Source organism: Acanthopagrus latus, chromosome 21 (assembly GCF_904848185.1).
Source record: "Acanthopagrus latus isolate v.2019 chromosome 21, fAcaLat1.1, whole genome shotgun sequence".
NCBI classification, from domain to species: Eukaryota; Metazoa; Chordata; class Actinopteri; order Spariformes; family Sparidae; genus Acanthopagrus; species Acanthopagrus latus.
Window position 1 is genome coordinate 892184 of NC_051059.1, and position 23722 is coordinate 915905.

Genomic DNA, 23722 nt, shown 5'->3' on the forward strand with positions numbered 1-23722 from the left:
CACTGTCTCTCTGACTTTTGGCATCTTGCCAGCTCATAAATTCCTCACATCCCACAAGGTCTCAGTCATTCCGCAAGAAAACAAACTCTCAGCCAGCCAGCCAGCCAGTCAGTCTGCAAGCCGTCTATCCAACCAGACAGTAATAACCATTCACACCTGGGCTCACCTAGTCCTAGTTTCACACATGAAGGCCGGTTGGGTCAACGATCTACAAGTGGCCCTATGACTCTCAGTGCATTTACATGACACTCAAGAAAACCGAATAGTCCAACTATGATCGGATTTTTGAAATGCATGTATACACGTTAGTCTGACTAAAATCGGACCGGATTGGATTTCTCATCGGATTAATACACCTAGATTATTCGATTGATAGTCACATTACTCCTGCATGTATACGCTCCATCAGATTGGATCAGATTTTTGTGTTCTGCACAGGGTCGAGACTTTTTTCCCGGGGCCGTGAGCCAGAAGTAGAAGGACGGCGGCTTTCCTCCGAAATAACCGCAAGCAAGAGTGCCATTGTGCATCTAGTTTGTGTAATTGTCATGTACACCATATATGAAATGTACAAAGATGAAGCTTCTCCTTGCTCTTCGTATGGCATCTTTCTCGAATGCCGAGGCAGCTGGTGAAGGAAAGAGGTCAGCCGGAGGTGGCTCTATTACCACTTGTTGAAATGGGTACAGCGCCACCTATTGTACTTGCTTAGGCCAGTAATTCGATTTTCTCACCGGAGAACATTCATCATTGACCAGTCGGTGAGTTTGTTATCCAGTCAACCAGGTGGTTATGGAGTCAAGACACCAGGCCTGTCAACAAGTATGCAGTTGTCAGCAACCATTAGTCATACTAAATTGGCTAAATTCGGAAGCACATTTTTCATGTGAAAACAAAGTGCATCTGCAGTAGCATCTTGGTTTCATTGAAACAAAGATGTCTTTCCACAAGATGTGCCTAAACGGTAGGAATGGATATCTTCTCTGTCATACTGCTTTGGTCAACAAACAGTAAACAAACACATTTTATTATTTGCTAAATCAGTATCACTTTTGATGTCAGCTTTTCTAGTATAAACTGCGCTATTTTGCTAGCTGTAGTAGAGTAGTATACTTTCTGCAGTAAACTAAATCAGTACCTTTAAACAATATAGAATAGGATCTCTGGAAGATGTTAAAGTAAGACTCGCATGCATAGGCAACTGCCTGTCTTTGACTGTGTTAGTAATCAAACCAAACAGCCAATCAACAGCCGTGGTCAGTATTTATAGTGACCAGTCAAACGAGGGGAGACATTAGCCACTATCTATTCTGTCCCCAGATCCAAAATGTAAAAACTCAACTTGAGAAGCAAATGTTGCTCAGCTGCACGCAGGTATGCAGAGTCGAGCTAAACGCTCATCACAGCCCTGTGCTTCAGGATGGCTGCCTCCAGAGGATGATTTTCCACTTGCAGACTCTGTTTGTGCACTCAGATCACGTGCATGCATTTGGTTTTTATGTGCTCGCTGTTTAAAACAATTTGCATATGTCTTTGCATATGTTCACAGGCAGCCTAAAATGTATCCCTACACATCACAAGTGCTGAGTGCTAAACATGAACTTGTTGTTAGCCAGCTAGAACGTGTAATCGCAATTACAGATCTCTTAATGTTCAACTGTTTCTTCAAATGGGTTGAAATAGCAGACGTAGGACCTAGCATCTGACAAGCTGAACAAATCTGAGCTGTTATTCAGATGTGTGGAACTAGGCTAGGGCCAGGCTAACATCACCTTTAGTGTGGATTTATTATCCAGTCATCCAGATGGTTATCTTTAGAAGAGTACTGTTATCCAGTCAGAAATTGTTATGTAAATTGTGTCACGGTCCACATAGACCATCCTCATCCAGCCCCAAATTTGGGCCTGGGGATACATGTGGATCATAAGCGCCAACAACATGTTACCACGTCCATGAATCCTGGCAGCCACTGTAGTGCATAAACAGAACCGTGTGTTCGTCGCCTGTCTGTGTTGACATCTGTTTTGGAGTGTATCTGGTCCTTAAGCCAGCCAGCCAGCAAGCCCAAGTGTTAGTCAGGCAAGTCTGGAGGTAGCCAGATAGTAAAAGTTTTTGTTTCTAGTAACAGTAAGATGACGTGAAGGCAGGCTGGCCGGCCAGCCAAAGCACATCAGCTGACTGGCTGAGAGAGGGAGGGAGCGGGGGGAAGCCCCACTACAAATGTTGGCAGCCACTATGAGAAAACACTTACACACATACTCACACACACACATGGCCTTAGCTCAATAAATGTGATTTAAAGGCATACAGTGTTTCCCAGAGGCACTACTTCTCCTGAGTGTATGAGGGGGAGTTTCACTGAGAGGGAGAGAGATAAATATATACAGAGGGAGAGCGAGACTGAGAGTGTGCTACAGACTCAGAGATGAAATACAGAGATAGAGATGAAAGAGCCGAGTCTCTCCACCACCCACCTGCCTGCCTCTCGCTCTCTGTTTCTCTTCTTTTATACAAACTCTTTTTTCTCCTTGTGTCCTTCAGTGCTGCTGGTGTTTCCTTTGCCTTTGTGTAACACAGCAGCACCTGTTGCTTCCTCTATGATGTGATCTAATAGGAGCCCCTGCAGGCACTGTGCAATGTTAATCTCACCATGAAAGCAATGACACACTCTTTATTCAGTGTTTTTATGTGTCTGTGCCGGCAACAGCAGTAGTCAGAGGCATTATGTTGTCGAGTTGTCCATCCGTCCATTGCAGCATCTCAGTAACGCCTCAAGGGAATGTCTTCAAATTGTGCATAAACATCCACTTGGGCTTAAGGATGATGGGATCAGAATTTCATGGTCAGAGGATGAAGGTCAAGTTCACTCTGACCTCTCAAAATATCTTTTTGGCCATAACGCAAGAATTCATACACTAATAATGACAAATCTATCAGGATAAAATGATTAAATTGTGACATTTTATATCCAAAGGTCAACTTCACTGTAACATCACAATGTTCCACACTAACATTTTTCTGTCCATAACACCATAACTCATGAACAGAAGGGGAGATTGTTACCATAGTTCACATGTGGTCAGGTTCTCAATCGTGACACCAGGCACAGCATCAAACTGTTCAGACTGTAGAGATGTTCTGTGCTGCCAGGTGAAACATTTGTGAAGCATCCATGTTCTACAGTTTATAGCTTCGTCATGTTCTATCAGAATCAGCTTTATTGATCCAGCATGTGAACAGGTGCAAGGAATCTGTTTTTCGTTTCTCTCAATGAACTCAATCACTGACAGACATATAATAGCAGTCTGATCTGATAGTGAGCTTTGGGGGACTGTTGTTGCAGTACGTGATGGTGCTTTATGTCAGTCCTCTGCTCTCTTAGTTAAGTTAAGACAGCATGTTTCTCAAATTATTCACTGGAATCAAACTTGTCTCTTGAAGTTAGAACTATTTTACCAAGAATTACAGGAAAGACAAGAAAGTGGTCCACTGATTTAACATTGTACTCCTACATCACTGGTGGACTCATTCTGGACACTTTCAGAACAAATTATCAAAATGGATACAGCAGGAGAACTCTCCCTTAAAATACTTTAATGTTTAAAATTATGGGAATTACCCTTTAAAGCCCAACTAAAGCCCAGACAACAGCATTTTAACCACTTTGCAATATTTCTGAAAAACAATTGGAACCAGTCTCAATGGTAGCATAACTTTTGGAGGAGGAACATTCGATGAAGAACTGTAGAAATGCCCATCAAACATTGGGGTATGAAAAGTGAAGATTTGTCCAGAAAATGACATATTTTCCTTTTCCACACCAAAATACCCCAACTGTCGCAGTCTATATTTTCCTGATAGTTCCAAGGAGTATTTTTGCGGACTGTGAGGCTTTCATAATGCTTCAGGAGATTTTTCCCAGACCTAATTTCTGTCTTCTTTTTGGTTTCCACGCAGGCTAATGGAATTAAAATTGGACCCCAGCATCCTACCACCAACTCCACACTGTCCGGCAGCCAGGGAGGCCAACAGGCTGGAGGAGGCTGCTGCTGAGGCCTCAAAGCACACCTCCCCCTCCTTCAACCCCACCCTCCTCCTCCTCCTTCTCCTTACCCTCTCTGACTCTCCCTTGCGTTTCTACAAAACTGTCCAGGCTCACAAACAGTTTGTTAATCCCTCTCTCTCGCTCTCTCTCTCTACAGCTCCATTCTTTCATCCATCCATCCCTCCCTCTCTGTGTCTTACAGCCATGTCTTTTCTAAGTCTCTTTACCATACATGAAGTTCTTGGGGACATGTTCCCATAAATCAACCTGACTTCCCTGACTTATGAGGACAGAGTCAGCTTCACTCCTAGATTTAGCCACCATATTCTCAAGTTTTGCACCATTTCTTTTTTGTTAGATAACTGATCTTAATCTTTTTATTTAAGAAAACCACTTACGCTGGAATATGACAAACCCTATTGCAGCAGTTAAATTTACACATTCCTCTCAATTCATGAGGATGTTGTTGAATCATGAAACAAATATATCAGTGGTAACAGTGAGTTGACTGTGTTCAGACAGAGGCAGGGTTGTGGGTAGAAATTTAACACACTCTTAACAATTGACTATATGGAATATACCATGGGCTGTGTTGTGCCTATACACACATCTGTACATGTTTTTAAAGGAAATGACGTGGCGCATTGATGGCAGGACATGTTTCTACATTTTGAGTCAGTTTTCATCCTGTGCCTGTCTGTTAAGGGATGGTATGGGTATTCCAGTATGTCACTTTGTGAGGTGCACGAGGCACCAAGTCAGCCTGTATGTTCTGTCCATAAAAAGTGCAAATTGTTAGTTTGTGCTTCCTTTCCCTATTTTCCGTCATGCTGTTTAGCTTTGTCTTTGTGTCCTTTTTGGTGACTTGCAGATGATTTGTATTTAATGAACACTACAAACTGGTTGTGGCTTAAAAAAGTGTTTTAAAATTGTCTGGGGAGAGAATAAAAGACCAAACTGTTGAGTGTGAAAATTGATCCTTTTTGGAACGACAGCAGAGAAAAGCAGGAAATGTAAAGAAACGTTTTAGATGTTGAGCACAGTGGCTACCATTATAAAGATAAGAGGAAAAAAAAAAGAAAATTGGAACTCGAGACTTCTTTTTGTTATCTGTATTTATCGTACACATTTCTGTGTATATATGACTAAAGGTTTCTGTAGCAGTTTTGGCTGTGAAAGGTAAAGCTGTGCATGCTGTTGTGGTCTTGTAAAGTCCTACCAGGGGCTAGCCATTTTGGGCTAGACAGCTTTTTAGCATTTTTAACAACTGTCATTTAAACCCAAAGTTACTGGGCCACCCTGATACATTAGGGTTGGTGCTGCCTGTTCTTTTAAATGACGAGTAAGATTGATTGATTGGTTGTTAACACCTTGTCCAGGTATTGAAAGTCCCTGGTGGAGACCAGACTCCAACTGAAAATGTCAAGGCGTCTCCCTTTTCAGCAAGCTACATGAATTAGCTGGCAGATAGATAATGTGTACTGTTTAGAGCTTGATGACTGCTGCAATGTTTTTGGCTCCATTTAACTGTTATGATGATATTTTACTACTTTAGTTACTCATTTCTCATCCTTCTTTGTCTCTCTTTCTCTCAGACTTCATGGTAACATTAGCTCTGTACCTGTTTTACTGCCAAATTATTGTGTTTACCTGTGTTTTGTTGAGAAAACGAGGGGGAAAAACAAAGCCGCTATAATCTGTCCTGAAATCAGCTGTTTGCCTTAACTCCATCGCCCTGAGAGATTTGAACAGCTGCTACAATGAATCACACTGACCCTTTATCTGCAGATTGGCATTTTACCACTGACTAGCTAGTTGACGATGCATCACGCACGCATTGACGCACACTTACAGACACATGTAGAGTCACAGCAAAAGGCCTAGTTTGAATTTTCTGTATAAATTGGGGCATTTGAAATGAATCCAAACCCAGATTTTAACATTTCTTTCTTCTCATCTCCTTCATGTGCTCACACCCAGCCTGCATACAGTATATGCATGCACACATAGATGATGCATACATATATGCCTAGCTGTTTTCTCTCCAGGCTAACTCTATAACTGTAGGGAGTTTTTGGTTTCACAGCAGTGTGAGTGACTCTGTTTTCCTCTGCAGTGTGTTCTTCTTTTTCTTTTTTTTATTCCTAGATATATTCAGACAGTTATTAATCTTATTCTGATGATGATTATCCTTTGTAAAGCAAAATGTGGTGTGCGTGTGTGTGCGCGTGGGTGTGTGGGTGTGTGTGTGTGTGTGTGTGTGTGTGTGTGTGTGTGTGTGTGTGTGTGTGTGTGTGTGTGTGTGGACCCAGAGGGGGGAGGATCAAGCCAAACCTGATGCATCCATCTATCTATCTTATGTATGTGCCCCCCCACCACCCCCCCCCACCCCTGCTCTTCCTGCCTCTCCTCCTCCCCCTCAACGTTATTTGCTGTGTTTGTTCTTTGGAAAAAATAAAACTTAAAAAAAAGAAAAAAGAAGATGCTATCACAATAAACTATAATAAAACATTCTAAACTCTAAATATGTCATTTTGATGGTTATGTGGAGCTGGAAAAATACAGTGTTTGGAGAAACAAAAAGAAAACCTCTTCATTTGTATTTTCTGTCTTGTTTTGTTTGACACCTGGCCTGCACATGCTCACTTCTCACTGTATGAATCAATGAATCAGTGGTAATGGTACCACAAGCTGGTTAGCTCTATCTGCCCAATCCATTCAAATGAGCGAGGAGGACCAGTGCGCTCTTGGACCCGTGCCATTCAACCTTCAGCATTGATGTAGATGGTATTCCATGATGAAGGTCAGCAAGACTAAGAGCCTGCTCAATGAATGAAACATTTTTTTTTTTGCATGTTCAGTGTGTGGTCATGAGCTTTTTAGCAATGCCTTAGATGAAGTTTCCTACAGTTCTTAGACATCAGTGTGTCGATGTGTTAGCTGAGATGCTAATTATAAGATAATACACAGTATGATGACAGCATGAAGCCAGTGAATTGTTACTTAATTTGGTACAACTTTCTCATTCAGCATGCCTTATAAAGGATTTAAATTATTAACTAATGGTTTACTCGTGATCAATTAATAACGTATTAATGCTTTATAGATCAATTATGATTCATTGATGAGAATGACTCTTGGGTATTGAAATGTGGTGTTCATTCTCTTCCTGGTCGTGTTTGCCAGCTGTCTTAGTTCATCATTTTAAGATGTATTAAGTAATTGTACACATTTCATGTTGACCTTAGCACGGAGCTCACTGACCACAGGGATTGCAAGTCTTCGTAAGGTGTTGAAGATTTGTACGACATTGCATGGCAATTCATCCAGTAGTCAGACTGACGAGCAGTGCTGGCCAACGCTACATTTAAAAGAAACTTGTTACATTATCTACTGAGAAACATGTGCAGTACTTAAGAGTTAGCAAAAATGGCTGTAAAAGCTCTTAATGGATCATTGTGCATGTCAGTTGTATTGTCCAAACAGCGTGTGGCTAACTGTCCACGAACCTTTGAATGTATTGACCTCTTTTCAGCCCTCGCGCGATAACTCTGCAGTCTGATAAAATAACCAGTCTTTATTCTGCTAACAGTGTGACAGTGAACTGTCAGAGGCAGACCGTATGAGGCACAGCTGTTCACATGAAAACAATACAACAAGCTTATTTCACCGTGATGGTGTTCTTGTGCTCTTTGCCCAAAAATAATGTGAATATTTCCATGAACTTAATGTTGTGATCTCTGCCATCATGCTACATTGAATTTAGCACATTTAGCAGAATGCTGCAACTCTGTTTCACTGTGAAGCTCCAGAAATGTAAGTGAAATGACTTCATCTGACTGTACATCATCATGACTGAAATTTCATTCATGGGTGAGCCGTCTATTTAACATTTACAACCTTGCACTCCTTACTCAGAACTGACTTAACATTCAATAACAATATTACCATTTACAACTGCAAATAATTGACTGACTTTTAGCTGGAGGAGAATAAATGCCAGCTTCATGGAATGTATTTAGTTTAGAAAAACTTATTCTCTCACAGTCCTCTATTCATATCTAACTACATAAATAATTTCAGTTTTAGTTATCCAGGGTGTCTCTGTGTTTTGTGGATCCCTCTCATAGCAGGATAAACACAGGTGTTATCTAGACTGTTAATGATGGCTCTGTTTCAGTACCGGTAAGCCCTGACAGTGGGCCAGCATATACTACTCCAAATGTGCTGGGGTTAGACTTTGACTTCCCTGAGGTCACGGGCAATGACGTGATGCTTCAGCTGGTCCCAGAGAAGCCTTGTGGGGTTCAGGTTTGGTGACATGGCCGGCAATTCCATCTGAGGGACACCAACTGGCTGCAGATGCATGGTGACCACATGAGCACAATGTGGGGGTACACTGTCATTCCTGAAGTTTACGGCGTACTGGTGCCACCGAGCGGATGATGGTTGTCTGGATGAAGTCCTGCAGGTATGACAGACGCGGGACTTTTCCATTGACAAACACCAGATCAGTTTTTCTGTCCATCAGTCAGGCCCCCCGTTGTCCCATCTCCTCCAGCTCCATGACTTGGGGCTACTTTGACAGATGCACAGTGCTCACCCCACACCTGCTGCCCATCATTCCGATTCAGGGTGATGTACTCGTCAGTGAACTGCTGGATGGTCCAACTGATATGTTGCCTGGCCCACTGCTGACATGCCCGAAGGTGCCTGGCATTCAAGGGTGTCCTGCACAATGATTGTCTAGAGTTCAACCTGTAGTGGTGATGCCTGTTCTGATCAGACCCGCTGGTTCCTCTGACAGCCCTCAGACTTCTCTAGAGTTGTGTTGCAGTGGCATCCCAGTGGTGAAACACTTAGGTCCTCAGATACTGGTCATCCGGCCTGTCTGTGACTCGTGCGGCTGGACTATGAGGCCTTTCATGCACTGAACCGGTTTTCTGATGTAGAGAGACCTGTCTGCTAACAACACTCTGAGATAATTGTAGAGTTCATGAACAACATCAGTTTCCCTACTCCCTGTCTGGACACAGGCCATAGCCATACCCAAACATTTTTAATCAAGAAAAGCTTCCACTCATTCAAGTTACAGCCCCTGTAACTGAGCTGAAACGGAGTAAAACTATTGAAGCAACAAATATAAATACTGTTGAAAATATATGCACACATATCCCAATATCCCTAACCAATTCTGAGTAATGTACAATGGCAGGGTCCTGAAACTAGTGCAGGTAAAGAAAGCACAACCCTTATTAACATTATTAATTAGGCATTGTCCAATGTCTACTGTGAAAAACGCAGAGGATGATGGTGAATGGAATTTGTGCAGCGTTGGAGGAAAGATTAGATATTAGTTGTATTTCCAGAAACTTTTATCAGTTCCTCCTATGGATTAAACTACAGACCACACAGGTTTTACTGGCACTATTTCTGCGGTAAAACATAGTTACATAGAAAATGTAAAATATTTACAGAAGTCCCTCGATGGTTGTACATTCTAATTTCACCATTAATTTAGGGTAAGAGCTAGTGTTAGCAACAACTGCATGAGGTTAGTCTACCTAAATCTGAAGCCAGATTGAATTATAGTAATGAAATGTCACTAATTAGATGTTTTTGTTTTTTCATCACAATGTCAGTTACAGTAAATAATCCAGAGCAATAAGGAATATCCATGTTGTGCAGAAAAATGTCAGGGCCAACCCGAGTCTCCTTCCTCTGGCTCAGAATGTTCAGGACAGAGTTGCTGCTGTATATACATGCTAGTCATCTGTGAACACAGAACTAATAATGTTTTTCCCCCAATTTAATTTGAGTACAAATGAGAGACAAATGAAAATGTAATGTATTCACTAGGTACCTCCCAAAGCCAGAAGCAAAGGAGTCAAGATCATTAATTTAAATAAAAGATAAAAAAAAACAAAAAAAACTGTAAGAGATACAGCTGTCTTTAGATGTATTACTTCATCAGAGTGCGGGTGATAGATGGTTCAAACTTCATGATTTGCTCAGCCTCTCAGAAAAAAAGCAGTACCCTCTCTGACATAAATGTGAAGCTGTTTTTGAATCATACTTGTCATCAGATTAAATAAACATTAATACAAAAATAAAGTTTCATTAATTCACTTTAAAGGTCCTATATTTGCAAGACACTTTAGGGTTGGTGACCATCCCGACCTGACATTCCAAAGCTTGTGTCGGGAAATCAAAAGCGTCGGTATTTGATCGGCTGGGATTGAGATGCAAAAAACAACTTTTCTTACAAATAGGACCATTAATGTAACTGAAATCGAGCTATTAAGTGTGAGCTAATCAGATGAAGTCATAATGACTTGATCATTTTATAATAGTGAGCAACAAGAATTGATGACACGTCCTGCAGTACTTCATGCATTTAACATCATGAGTTATGCATTAGTGAAGTAAGGTATATGATTTTTACCCTTACTAAAACAAAGTAATAACTGTCATTTACTGTCTACATATATATGGGTAATACTGGCACGTGACCCTGGGAGGGTGATGCTAGCTAGAGTTGCCTCAAGCCTCTAGTGTGCAGCATAGATGACCAGCAGGCTACAGAGTTTTGGAACAGTTTGGTCATTTCTTTCTTATTCCACACTCCCATATTTGTTTCATTGTCAAATTTGTAGTCTGGAGCCCAAACTTAAACTGACTGAGGAGCATCCCCCGAGTAAACCCAGGATGCAGTGAGAGTATCCCTGTCAGTTGGAACTGGTTTTGCACATGGGGAGATGAGCCCTGGCATTAAAATGACTAAATCACTGCAAAAGAAAAGGAAACTGCTGCTTGTTTTACGTTCGTACTGTAAGCAACCAGGTTAGTGCAACATGCCCTCTGCAGTGTGTGGGTTGCTAGCTCCGAGGTTGTTGTTTCCTATAGCGACAGGGATTGTGAGAGTAACACACAGATAAAGGGAGGAGAACATAGCCTGAAAAAGGTACCCAATGGCAGACTTCTACCCACTGTCTACATCTGCTGAGTCAGACTACACTGGAGGTCATTTATCAGACTCTATTCAACAAACGGCCCTACACAACTTTTGTCACATGTTAAGTTGTACTCCAAAAAGACCTGTGAACACACTGATGTGTGAATTTAGTGGAGAACACATGCGCAACAAATGTAACCACGTCCTTTAATAAATGAGGAAGAACAAAAACTGGAACAGAGTAAAACCTCTGTTCTAAGTGTTCTGATAATCTGTCCAGTTGAGTTTACAGCCGGTGCAGCGTATATGCTACATGATTTCTGTATATAACACAATTATAGAGATATATAGATGTCTTTATGTTCACACACAAGGCAAGAAACAGGCATATCACAATGTATTTCAAACTACAAACCTTGTACCATGGAATGAAGTTTCCATTTCCCGTTGGCTTGACACCTTTCCTGTCTGAGAGGTTATTGAAAGGAACAGTGTTTGACTCCATGGTCACAAGATTTGTCACAAGGTTCTTTTCCTTATATTTCATCATTAATGTTGTTCTTGTTGCAGTCATTCTACTCACAGCATAAACCTTTCTCAGACTCTTTAACAATGGATAGTCACATCATCACTACATCGTTCATACAGTATAGTATGGTTCCCAGAGAGTGGGAGCCTTTGATTTACCCAACTTTATTTTTTTATTCTTTTACATTTTTAGGCATTGCATACAATAGCATAATTGTTCAAACTGTACTGTGATTAATAAACACCTCCCCTGGTCAAGAACAGTGTTGTGTCGGTGTTGGTTAGAACTGGGCAACCACATATGTTTCTGTCTCGTACCATTATGTCTTCTCATTGATGCAATTTTAAAGTAAACGCAGAAATCGAATTTGGAGTCACAGATTAACGCACGGAACCATAGTCCATTTGACTGCCGTGTGTAGCCGTACCATGCCTACATAAGAAGTCACCGAAAGCGTCACGCGGGCACGACGGGGTCAGTGACCGCGCACGCCGCTTGTTTATCTGTATGAGAGGTCCTCGGGAGCGCGCCCCCCCTGGCCGAGGAAGGTGAGCGAGTGTCTGGAGGGGAGGACTCGGGAGCGCGACCAGCCGAGGGATCGATCGGATTAAACTCGATTTGAGTGAAATTAACACAAAGGAGAGAAGAGCAACGCACACTTGTCGGCGAGGTCGCAGATGCGAGACACGCCAGAGAAATATTTCATGAAATACAAACTTGAACTTTTTTCCTCTGTTATTCTTATTTCCAACGAAAAGGGACCACGGTGGATTTTTTTTCGAGCAAGCGGAGATACTAGCCCTACTAACGAGGAGTTGATTTGATAAAAAGCCCGAAGTGACCGAGCTTGTTGGGTAAGCTAACAAATCCCTCTTTTGAGTGAGTGCATTTTTAATTTTATCGCGCAGAATTGAGAGCCTGTGTGATAGTTTCTTGTAGCCACTAAATGAGAATTAAACCCCTTTAACTTGTATTCTTTCTTAATAGTAAGTTTTCCATACTTTTTCAACGCAATCAGACTGTAATTCCGGCGTGTGAGTAGTGTTTCCAACCCGACGGGCACTTCATTCATGGCTAACTCGTTGGAAAGCTCACGTTCAGGGGTGCCACTTGATTTCGCTCGTGTTGTTTTTTTCTCATTTCAGCAGAAAGTCATTGAAGGTCCATGAAACGTTAGCTGCCATGCCGACATGCTAACAATAGCAAGTTTAGCTTTGCCACTCGCTGCATCGCACACATACACACACACTCACACACACATACACACGCACAACAGTCCCACTAGTTAGTTGAAAAGTGGAATTAAAAAAACCCAGCACAACACGGAGTCTCTCTCGGCTACCCTGTGTCCGTTTCCCAGACAACTTGTTGAATTTTGTCATATGAAATGTGGACTTTAAAAGTGTGCGTGTTAGCCAGTTAGCTAATTGTGTTGAGGCTTCTGTGAGACACGAGGTGGCTCGAGCGTAGAGGTGAGTCACTGGCCGACGCAATGAGCGGAGCTCTCTGAGGGAGATTCCCAAAGGAGAATTATGGGCATATATCGCCAAAAACGCTTCATGTCGGTTGAAATCAGATGTTTCTGCTCAATATTATGCTTACGAGTTGTATTTCCATTGAATACTTGTGTTTTCATGGAGATGGGATAGTGTCCGTAGTAGACGCTAGTTGTATTGGACGGAAGGGACAGACCGGAGGAGAGGGGGGAGCTGTGAGGCCAGGCGGTCATTCCATACAACCGTGTTTTTCACGTTGTTCCTATCATATTTAAAATTGCCAAACTCCCTTTAATATGTACGAAAGGGACCGTGGATCTTATGTACAGATTAGGAGCAGAAAGTAAAGTGTATAACTTGAATAAAGACCGAGATGAGGGAATCGTTCCTTCATACGGAACGACGTGCGAAATGCCGCTGATAGGCTAATTAGCCGTGCTAGCCGCTGGAGGTTAGCCCAGCGCTAGGACACAGAAGTTCAGCTAGCCTGTTAGCCAGTTCTCATCCCTATTGTGTACAGGCGACGACCACTTATCGCCCACCCCCACCATTATCCCCGAGCAAGCTTCTAATCTGCTCGGGGCGGTTATCACTCGGTGTATAGCTCTTGGCCAAGAAAATTAACTTTATTTATCTTTCGCTTCACTTTTAGTCGAGGTTAGCAGGTAAAGTCACGCGACGTCTTTTCCGCGTTTTAGCTTTTGTTAAGAACGCTTGCTTGCGGTTTACATTCTGTCCGGTGACCGAAGTTTTGCGGCCACTCCGGCTACACTTGATACTCGATGTGGACGGGACAAAACACAGCTCGGAACACCTGCCGCTGCCCTTGTATCCTGTAAGAGATGTGTTGCCGGAACTATCGATAGGTACAAGAAACTTCTGCATTTTCCTTGTATTTACAGTCGGACTTTTGCTCTGTTTCTAGTGCTTATCCCCTCTTACTCCCATTACGTGTTCTGTAATCGGTAAACTTGAATAGTGGTCACGAAACTTCGGGGGGGGGGCACAAGTTGCCATTCATTCTCACATGGTGGTTTTATTCAGTGTGGATCGTTATTCTTACTCCTCCTGTCTGCCATGGAGGCAGGAGCTGCTACTCCCACCACCTTGTGTTTGTGAGCCAAGATGGCAGCTAGTAATGTTTAGCGGGCCACCCGGCCACTGAGCTACAGATAAGAGGCCCCGACCACACACACACACACACACACACACACACACACACACACAAACACCAGATGTTCAGCACGACTTGGTCTCTCTCCCATTTGTTTTTGTCTTTTCTTGTGGTTTGGTGGAGAGGCAGATTGATCTAAGATGAAAGTTGGGCACAAACTTAAATGTCCCCTCATTTGAATTGCATTAACAACTCTGTTCAGGTGTACACAATATATTTTCATTGGTTTCATGCTGGCAGATTAGTGGCGTTTTTATTCTTTTCAAGAGTGAAGCCAGTTTTTGAGTCCAAACTCAACAGGGCTTTCCTGGACTTGCTCGTCTCAGCTTCTACTGGTTGGTCTCGAGGTCAAAAAAATATAAGACAAAGCATATGTTGCTTAATAGTTTCAAGAACAATCACTTTACTCTTTGGGTGTAGGTCAGTTTAGCTGCCTGAAGCAAAAGCGGGTCCCTGTTCCTTTTTTTGAAAATATTATAGCATTTTGTTAGATCTATATGCTCCAGACCACAAAACCTAGAGTATGTAGATTTCTGTCAGGCCATTTCCCATTTTCAGCTCAGCCCCCCAATCGCCTCAAACACAGCCAGGGAAATCCCAGCCACCTTACCCTTGGGTTAAGTTTCAGGGAGACAACACATGCTGTGACACAGTCCCTACCAAATACAAGATTTGAAAATTAATTGAGATTTCACAGGATGAAGCAATTCAGGTTTCAGTGTAACATCTGTTCAGTGATGCTCATTCACCACATAAATAAAACTTGTCTTTGAGTATCATGAAACACACTTAAGTAAGAGTGTATTACTGTTATTAGTATGTCCCAATTATTAATCTAAACACATTTGAACTCAACCATTCAGTGTTTACCATGGCCATGGTCATTCAGGCATTTTATCTTTTGGAAGAATGACAAACACTTCATTTTGAACAGGTGTCCATCAATGTGTCATGCATTTGAATAAGCTGGTCCCTGCTATTTTGACCACTGAATCATTAGTGTGACAAGTCGTGGTTATCTAAACATTCCTCTCATTATGTTCCACTCTCTACTGACCTGTGTACAGCGTGTCATTTGTGCCCCCATGACATGTAGAGAGCACTATAATATGTCACTGAAGACACTTATGTTGTTGTACTCTGCTTGTGAAATAGCCATTGTTAACACCTGTGCACGACCCATCTTAGTTTACTCTCTGCTGGTTATCTTTTGTACATTTTCAGACTCCCTGTATGTACTGACTTTGCAAACTTTTTTCCCCTCAGTTAAACTTGTTTCCATTTATTTAAAATTCCCTGTCAGTTTATTCTCTTCACTGCTGTAGTTTTGTGGCTGTTAACGTCCTCAAGAGCGCAAGTTTTATAAAATTGGTTTTGGAGGCATCACTATCTCCCTTATTACTCCCAAATCAGAATGAAATTACACTTCCTCTCATTGAATTAATGGTTAAAACTTCTCAAAACCAGTCACATTAAAAACAGTTGAATGTTTATGTGAATGTAGATTTATCTGAAGGAAAGATGTAGCTCTGTGATGGGGCTTTGATTTGTTTTTCTCTGGAGACTAATACAATGTTCTTATCAAAAGACAGATTGCTTGTGTTTACATGAACAATGCTGCTCAGTAAATAGAATTGCAGCCAAACAAAAAGTAAAAGCCCTGGCACCTCAAAGTTATACATTTTAAGTTTATAAAACTTTGTGGTACGTGTGGACATGGCCATTGGTAGCACTTTTTCTTAGGCTGCGCTGCCATGAGCATCTGATTCCTAAAGGTCCTCAGAGGCTGTACACAGCACTCAGCTGTTTTTTTTTTTTTTTTTAGCAACATAAAGAACCCAACCATGTATATTTATATTATTTTCAGAGTTGCATGTGGCATTCCTGAAAAGACACAGCTACTGATCTTCAATAAAAGCCATTTAGAAAGCTCCTGATATAGAAATCGATAGCTGTAAACTTTTCTACATTCTATATCGTTAACATTGAAATTGACTAGAAAAAGCACAATGACCTGGCTAGATACAGTCCAGGCCAAACAATAGCAATCATCACATTCATACAGGGTAAGTCATATACAACCAGGATTTTGCTGTATTAATTTGAATTACAGTATGTATTTCTTTATTTTTTTTTGTACTGTAAAGTTTGGTACTCGGTATCTGTTAAACTGCAAGTTCAGGTCATGGTATCTGGAAGAAATAAGATGGTATCAGAACAGCTTTAGGTGATATAACATTAAGATGTACATACTTGGGAGGAATTGTCACAATATGTCTGAGGTCACTGCAGATTTTACCAACTAGAATTTCCTGAAGCTTTTGCACATGGCTGTTATTTTTTCTGGTTAGATATCTGATTAGAAAAGTATTCTCAAACCTTCCCTCTTTGTCAGCAGGGAGAATTGTGTATTTCAGAGGCAGATGACTGAAAACAGGCTTAAAGGCCAATACTGAACTGACTTTTTGTTCCCCGTGTAAAGTATATAGCACCTGATGCTTCTCTGCTTCTGTTATACAGTTACGTGGTGAAAGGCTGGTGTTGGGTATCTGAGCCAAAGGACTGGTCTTTGTTAGGGTGGCCATTTTGTCTCTTGTCATCATGTGTCGTGGATGGCAGCCCTGTTACAGGGATGAGAAGTGGTGCTGTTGTTTGTCTCCATCTTTCATCTGGCCACCTATCACTCCACCTCCACACCTCACCCACCCACCCACCCCCCTCTGCCCATGTATGTGCTCTCTCCTCTTCGTTCTACTCTTCATTCTCACCCTTTCTATCTCTTTCCATCTTTGCCTGCCTGTCTGTTTCCTTCTCCTATCTTCACCCCCTCCCTCCAGTCCCCTCATTTCCAGCCAAAAGGTTACTGAGGGTCTTTAGCACCGTGGTGACATTCAAAGCTGAGTGCCGTCACTGTTGCGCTCTCTCATCCCTCCCTCATACCTGTCTCTCCCTCTGCCCCCTCCTCTGCACTCTCCTCCCCCATCCCCCCATCCTCCTCCTGCAGAGAGGGCCTTCTGGACCTAGTGCTGTGCCTAGAAGAGAGGCTGGCATTAATACAGCTCTCAAATGTCTGTGTGTGGGCTGTATGTGTTTTCTGTGCCGTGATAGAGGAGATGGCCTGTCAAGTACATCTCTGACCCATATGTGTGCATACCTTTTTAATCTATCCATGACCTCGTCCCCGTGCTGATGTGTAATATGTCCAGTTGTTCCTCTTCATCCTTCAGCTCTCTTCCGTGATCAAACCTTACTGCTGCTGGAAAACAAATAAGCAAAGCTAAAACCCAGGACACTCCACTGGAAATATGTGGGAGTTTTGTCTCATCAGCTGCAGATGAATTCCATCACTGAAAAGTGGCACCACGAAAATCTCATCAGCTTCATACAGCAAGGCGTGGTTTAATGGCACTGTTGTGGCATGTGTGCATCCTTCCACCTCCCCTCATTTTCTATCACCATTTCTCTTGTCAATTGATTCACATGGCTGATAAAATGGTAGGGGTGTTTGCTTGTGGAATCAACATTCCGTTGATTGATCTCTGGAGACACGGTCCACAACTGTGTGTCCCACTGGATTCAAAGGGAAGATCAAAAGCAGTGTTTGATTAGGGAGATGCTGCCTTAACCTGGTCTATACGTGTATGTGTTTTCCCGTTTTGTCTCACATGGGGATGGGTTGGTGTTTTCAGGTTTCAGGGGAAAAAGATTATGAAAACTTTATTTGGGGACTCTCTGATCTAGAAATGCAAATGAAGGCCGAGAACTTGAAGAAAAACTCTCCGGAAAAGTTTCTGAGCAACAAGAACATCACAGTTTCTTCTCTGTACAGGGATGACAAATCTTTCAACAGCCCCGGACCACTGGTGGTTTTGGACTCAAGCTTGTAATGAAACCTGTAGTTTTGGAGAAGTCTTCCCCCTTTTGTAAGTTAGTCAGGACCTTTAGGGGTTTCCCCAAAGGCAGGGATGGTGGTAGTGTGCCTCTGTGATAACCCACGTGCATCACAGAACTATAATATCTCCCTCACCTGCAACAGTTTGAGCTGATTTTCACGTAAGTTCACACAGCATTCTATTTTTGAAGAAAATTCAAACATCACTATTTAAATGTTCATGAACAGAGAGCAGTGGAGAAAAAAGATATTTTTTAAATGAATAGGACTAGAACTGTAACGATTATGCAATGAAATAAATTATTTTGATTGAAGACATTTTATTGTATTTGTCTTTCATGACTTTATTTGATAGGAAAAATTGAGAGATGTCAGGAACCAGGATGAGAGAGAGGGGAGGAGTGACGTGCAGCAAATGGCTGCAGGTGGGATTTGAGCCCTGTACCGCGACAGTGAGAACACAGCCTCTGTATATGTTCTCTACCAACAGATTTTTAGCTGTTTTTAGACAGGACAGCAAGCCGCAGATTTTTCGTCCATTTGGCGGCTCAGTCCGCGATTTTAGACAGCAGCCGGGAAATTGGGAGTCTGTTTTGGTCCACCGATTTGCCACCTCAGAGGGTACACTTATTTCCGCCTCACCTGCTATCTAAATCCGAGGCGTAAATGTGCCGGCCCCTGCGTGAGATGGGCGGAGGTGTCGATGACCTGCACTGTTGTGCGACCCACTGCCGGGGGGGGGTTTAAAACCAAGAAACAGTTGATCACAGCAGTCAGTCCATCACTTCATCCACGGACATTAAGATGAGCAACTGGACAGCCGCTGTAGCTGTTTAATTGTGTCAGCTTGTTGTTGTAGCGGCAAGCTTGGAACGGTCGCTAGTTTCAAATTAAAAGCCCCCCGCTAAGAGCCCAGTTCTACTCCAATGGGGTGCAATGTAAAACTCTTATTTTGAAGACAAATTCGTTGTCACTGTTCACAGCCCAACTTTGAGCTTCACGTCACATGTTTACGCTTACCTCCGAGGCAGCCTTTGGAAAAGGAGCAATATTACGCCCCCTTTTAGAAAGACAGGCCAGCACCTTGCCGCCCTTACCTTGGAGAAAATGTGCCTCCTTTTCTATCTGAAAAGGGCTTTTAAAACAAAAATGTCAAACATTTGCTGCCTCCAGACTTTTAAAAATGAGAATTTGTTGCTCTCACATATTTCATTCAATTAAGAGTATTTGGATTTTGGTATGTTGGTCAGTAGAGGTTGGCTGATTAATTGGCGCAGATGGGACCAAAAAACAAACTATGGCAATTGTAATTTGGCTATGATAGTTGCCGAAGGCTACACGGCTTTTGGTGACCATGCAGTGGAGTACTTCACCATTTTTGCATGAAGGACACGCTAAGTCAGACGTCATCAAATGAGGCCCTCAAATGATGCAACATCCTCTCACAATATTCTGCCCACAACAATATCTGATTGGGAATACATCATGTATAGCATATCAACTGAATCATCTAATTCTGCAAAGTAACTAGTGGATGGGGGGGTAATAAGGAGGAGAAAATGGAAATACCCAAGTTAATTACCACAGTTGTACTGAAGAACAGTACTTTGGTTTATTTCATCACTGGTTTTTTGAAGATTTTAACACAAAGATGAATTTTTACTGTAAAAGAATATTGGTCCCAAATTTTTTTTTTAGTCCCCTTGATTTCTAAAAATTGATATTGAATGATAAAAAGCCATACTGATCAACTAGCGTTTCCCACAGACTTAGACTTCAATTGTGGCAGTGACTGTCAAGCTGAGGTGCCATAGAGCATGCGCACTCAATACTCAAGCCGACCAAGTCGGCTAACTTCTGGTTTAGCACCAAGCTTGGATGAGGATGAAATGTAATAGGGCGGTTCTTCTAAACTGTACAGATTTCATTGGACTAAATTGCTCAGATTCATTTTGCGGTGTTGTGAACGTTTTACAGACACGTCTTTCACAACGTCCCCAGTGCATCTCATGATGATGTAATTACATGGCTTGGCTACGACTTTGTGGCAGCTTGATCTAGACGATGAGGCAAGCCGTCTGCTTTGCAGAAGAAGTTACGGTCAAGCCAGCTGTGTTAATTAGTCCTCCTCCTCTTCTTCGTTGGTTTTACCAGCATACTAAAAACCACACTGCCATCCACTGTATCAGAATACATATGCTGTTCACTGATGGCGGCGCTTGTCTTGAGCGAGTGAGTGAGAACAGGACGCAGCTCCAAAAACAGAAAATCGATATGTGGTGGCCGATGTTGATGTTGTGGCGGACCGACACAAATAAGCAAATGTGTGGGAAACACCGTCAACCCCTACTCAAAATATTTAATAGTGTAGGGATTTTGAACTGGTGATAAAGCCAAACATGCAGTGAATTCTTGGACCCAAAGTGCAGCAAAAATAGAGATCCGGAAAGACATCATTCTAACTAAAGTTATATATTTTAGTCATGAGCTTCTTGGAATTAAAACATTTCATGGACTTTACTGCCTATAAAACCTCACCATCAGCCAGCATTGTAAATACATTTTTTGTCCATCACTGTCTGGTGACGTCGAGTTGACATGTGGAGGAGACCAGTCAGCTAGTCACAAGGGTGTTTTCATAGGGCATTTCACAGCTATCTGAATAGCAGTAAATCCTTTCGTTCCATCATCGTGAAGTTCAGAGGAGAGCCTTAAGTCGGTTGGATATGTGACGGCTTTTCAAGAACCACAGCGGGGTAAATTACCTAGGGCTGAAACTGATTTTTATTTTCATCATCAAATAATTATTTGACTAATCGATTTGTCGTTTGCCTATTAAATGACAGAAAATGATGAGATGACATTGAAAAGTCATTCAGTGTTTTCTATAGCTCGAGATGGCTATCTCAATTGCTTGTTTTGTTTTGTCCAAAACCTGACCTTGAAGGGCTGGCCATATCTGAAATGTTAAAACAAATGGCAGATATCGGGGTTTTTTTTGTTTTTAGACAGGTTGTGTAGCTGAGTGAACACACACGCACATATGTGCGCACGCACACACACACATCCACTAGCAGGTTCCTTGGCCACCCCCTGTGGCCCACTTCTCTCTCTCTTCCTCTCCTGTGCCTGTCTCTAGGTCGGCCTCTGTGTCCTCTGGGACCAGACTGGGAGCCGGCCAGTGGTTTTCCTACCACATGGTAAAGGCAGGGAACAGATTGGATAAACACAGCCTTTCCCTGCTGACAAGCTCCTCCCCGAAACACACACATCCTGACATGCTCACCACACACACACACACACACACACACACACACACACACTGTCCATTAACGAAGCAGCCGTGCGTAAAATAACCAGATTTTCTCCAGCTTCAGTGCTTCATTTTTTTTCTCTTGCTTTCTTGACCCCCCCCCCCCCCTTCCTTCCTTCCTTCCGGGCCTCAAATCCCAGCCCCAAACACACTGCCCTGCATCCCCTCACTTGAACGTAATTACCCACACAGCTAGCCAGCTCCTGCATGCTGTCCTCCATTTGGGAACAAAGGTATAAATTATAGCGGTTTAGATCCTAGTGGCAATGGGAGGTGGGTGGATGCACACGTGCTCTCCAGAGGAAGAAGGAGATCACTCACTTCCTCAGGAGCCTGTTTAGGTTGTGTTCAGAGCTTCTGGTGTAGTTTCTCTCTCTCTCTCTCTCTCTCTCTCTCTCTCTCTCTCTCTCTCTCTCTCTCTCTCTCTCTCTCTCTCTCTCTCTCTCTCTCTACCCCCCACCCCCCTCCTCCTCTCTGGGAACATGGTGTTGTTGACATGGCAGAGATTTCCTGTAGTAAAGCCTGGAGGCTACAGACGGTTTAGCTGCCAAACTTTGTACAGCACAGACAGGACTGCCTTGAGCTGCTGTTGGCTAATCTCTCTTCCTTCTTCCTCCTTTCACCCCACACTAACACTTCATACACACTGTGAGCCATTTGGTCAAGCTTAATGCAACAAATGAGTCCCCCTACCCAGATGCAGCAGTTTTACATCAAGAGTGTGACAACAGCATGCTGTGCTTGTTTTTCTTCTCCCCTACTTTTTATTGGTTGTTTATAAATTAACCTTAACAGGTGCATATCACTACATACTGTAGTCAATAAAGCCAATTTGGCTTCATATTATCAGCTATAATTTCAATGATTGGAATAGTCAGCAATGTAAAAATCAGTCATATATCTCACAAAACCATATTCCCGCTACACAATATTGTGATCAGCTGTCCAGTACTTTGAACAGAAACCTATGTGTATGTTTCAGCACAAAACTCATTTGATGAAGTTGGAAATGAGTGTTTTCATTAGAGTTTCTCTTTGGGTTTCTGTTAAATGAAGACCCATCTCTACTGCACTACAGTGAATGACTGTTTAATGTCACTGGCTGCCAGAAAAAGCCATTCAGTGGCTCTAACTTGGCAGTGATATTCTGTGGTTACGGCTTGGCTTGAATGTTTGGCCCTGATAATGGTGGTTTGACAGAGCAGCGCGGTTGGTGTGAATTCCATGGCCTAGCTGGCTAACATATCAAGTCAGCTAAAACTATACGTGTTGGGACGCGAGGTGGAACTTGTGGAGCTGTAAATGATTTTGTTAAACACACAGGCACATGTGCCTGCATCCAGCAGTGTCAGAACCAAACCCTTTTCATATGTTTTCTGACTTTGTTTAAATGAGGTAATAAAACTTTAGGCCATCCTGAGGTCAAAGTCCTGATACATTATCTCGGGTTTTATTTTGAGATATAGTTTGCTTGGGGTTACAAAACGCAGTAAGGCAAACTATCTCAACGGTTAGGTGCTTTTGTTACATCTGTATATATTTTTGAATGAATTCAATGCTTTCCTTTACTATTATGTAGTAAGATTAAGAAAATTTGAAAATTTGTCATCACCTTGTGCTCCAGTATATTCTGAAGGGAATTTCTCACAGGTTTCTGATGTTTCATAGACCAAAGCATTAATCAGCATTAATCCAGAAAATAATCTGCGGGTTAAAGGAACACCATGCAAGGATCCAAAAATAAATGCAAAAATGTTTTGCGACTTGGCGTCCCTCTAGTCTTATTCCAGTGCAATTCACTCTTACGAATGTCTAAGTTGTTGGTCCACGATTTACTCGTGTAAACACTCTTTTTCTCTTCTACGACTTCCACTAATGTCCCCTCCATCTCTTTGCCTCTGTCACAAGGTCTGTGTTATAACTACCTGGAGACATGCTGGTTTGTGATGTAGTAAAGTGTTACACACATTTCACAGGTCGTACCTGCTCATTCCAGGTTTCATGGTGTTGTTCCTGCACTATGAAACCTGGTGTTCAGTACTCATTGTCTATGATCTACATAAGCAGAAGAGACCATCAATGAGAAGACTAGATATTTATGTACAACTAAAACAGTCATTATTAATGCCATGGGGTCCAATTCAAACTCATTATGGGTTCTTTGAGTAATAGATGGGGGAAAAAAGCTTTGACATTTCAGGCATACTTTTAACATTTATCTAAATGTGTACAGGTTCACTCAACTCTTGATATAAACCTTTTTCATGGCAGCAATAATGACAGGAAATGGAAGGTAAACATGGGTTTAAATAATGACA

General features: G+C 42.2%; 2 protein-coding genes across 3 annotated transcripts in view; both read left to right on the forward strand.

Annotated features, from left to right (window-relative positions):
* rab2a (RAB2A, member RAS oncogene family) overlaps positions 1-5018 on the forward strand; it is a 38495-nt gene extending 33477 nt beyond the window's left edge. Inside the window, exon 8 of the mRNA XM_037083471.1 lies at positions 3958-5018. Within this exon, the coding sequence (XP_036939366.1) occupies positions 3958-4053 (96 nt within the window). The 3' untranslated portion in view covers positions 4054-5018. The remainder of the gene's footprint in view (positions 1-3957) is intronic.
* A 7034-nt stretch (positions 5019-12052) lies between these two features.
* chd7 (chromodomain helicase DNA binding protein 7) overlaps positions 12053-23722 on the forward strand; it is a 75445-nt gene continuing 63775 nt past the window's right edge. The window contains exon 1 of one of the 2 annotated variants that reach the window (XM_037083123.1): positions 12053-12383. The gene's annotated coding sequence lies outside the window, so the exon portion shown is untranslated. Of the gene's footprint in view, positions 12384-13375; positions 13892-23722 lie in introns of those variants that run through there. The other variant, XM_037083124.1, reaches the window with a different exon arrangement.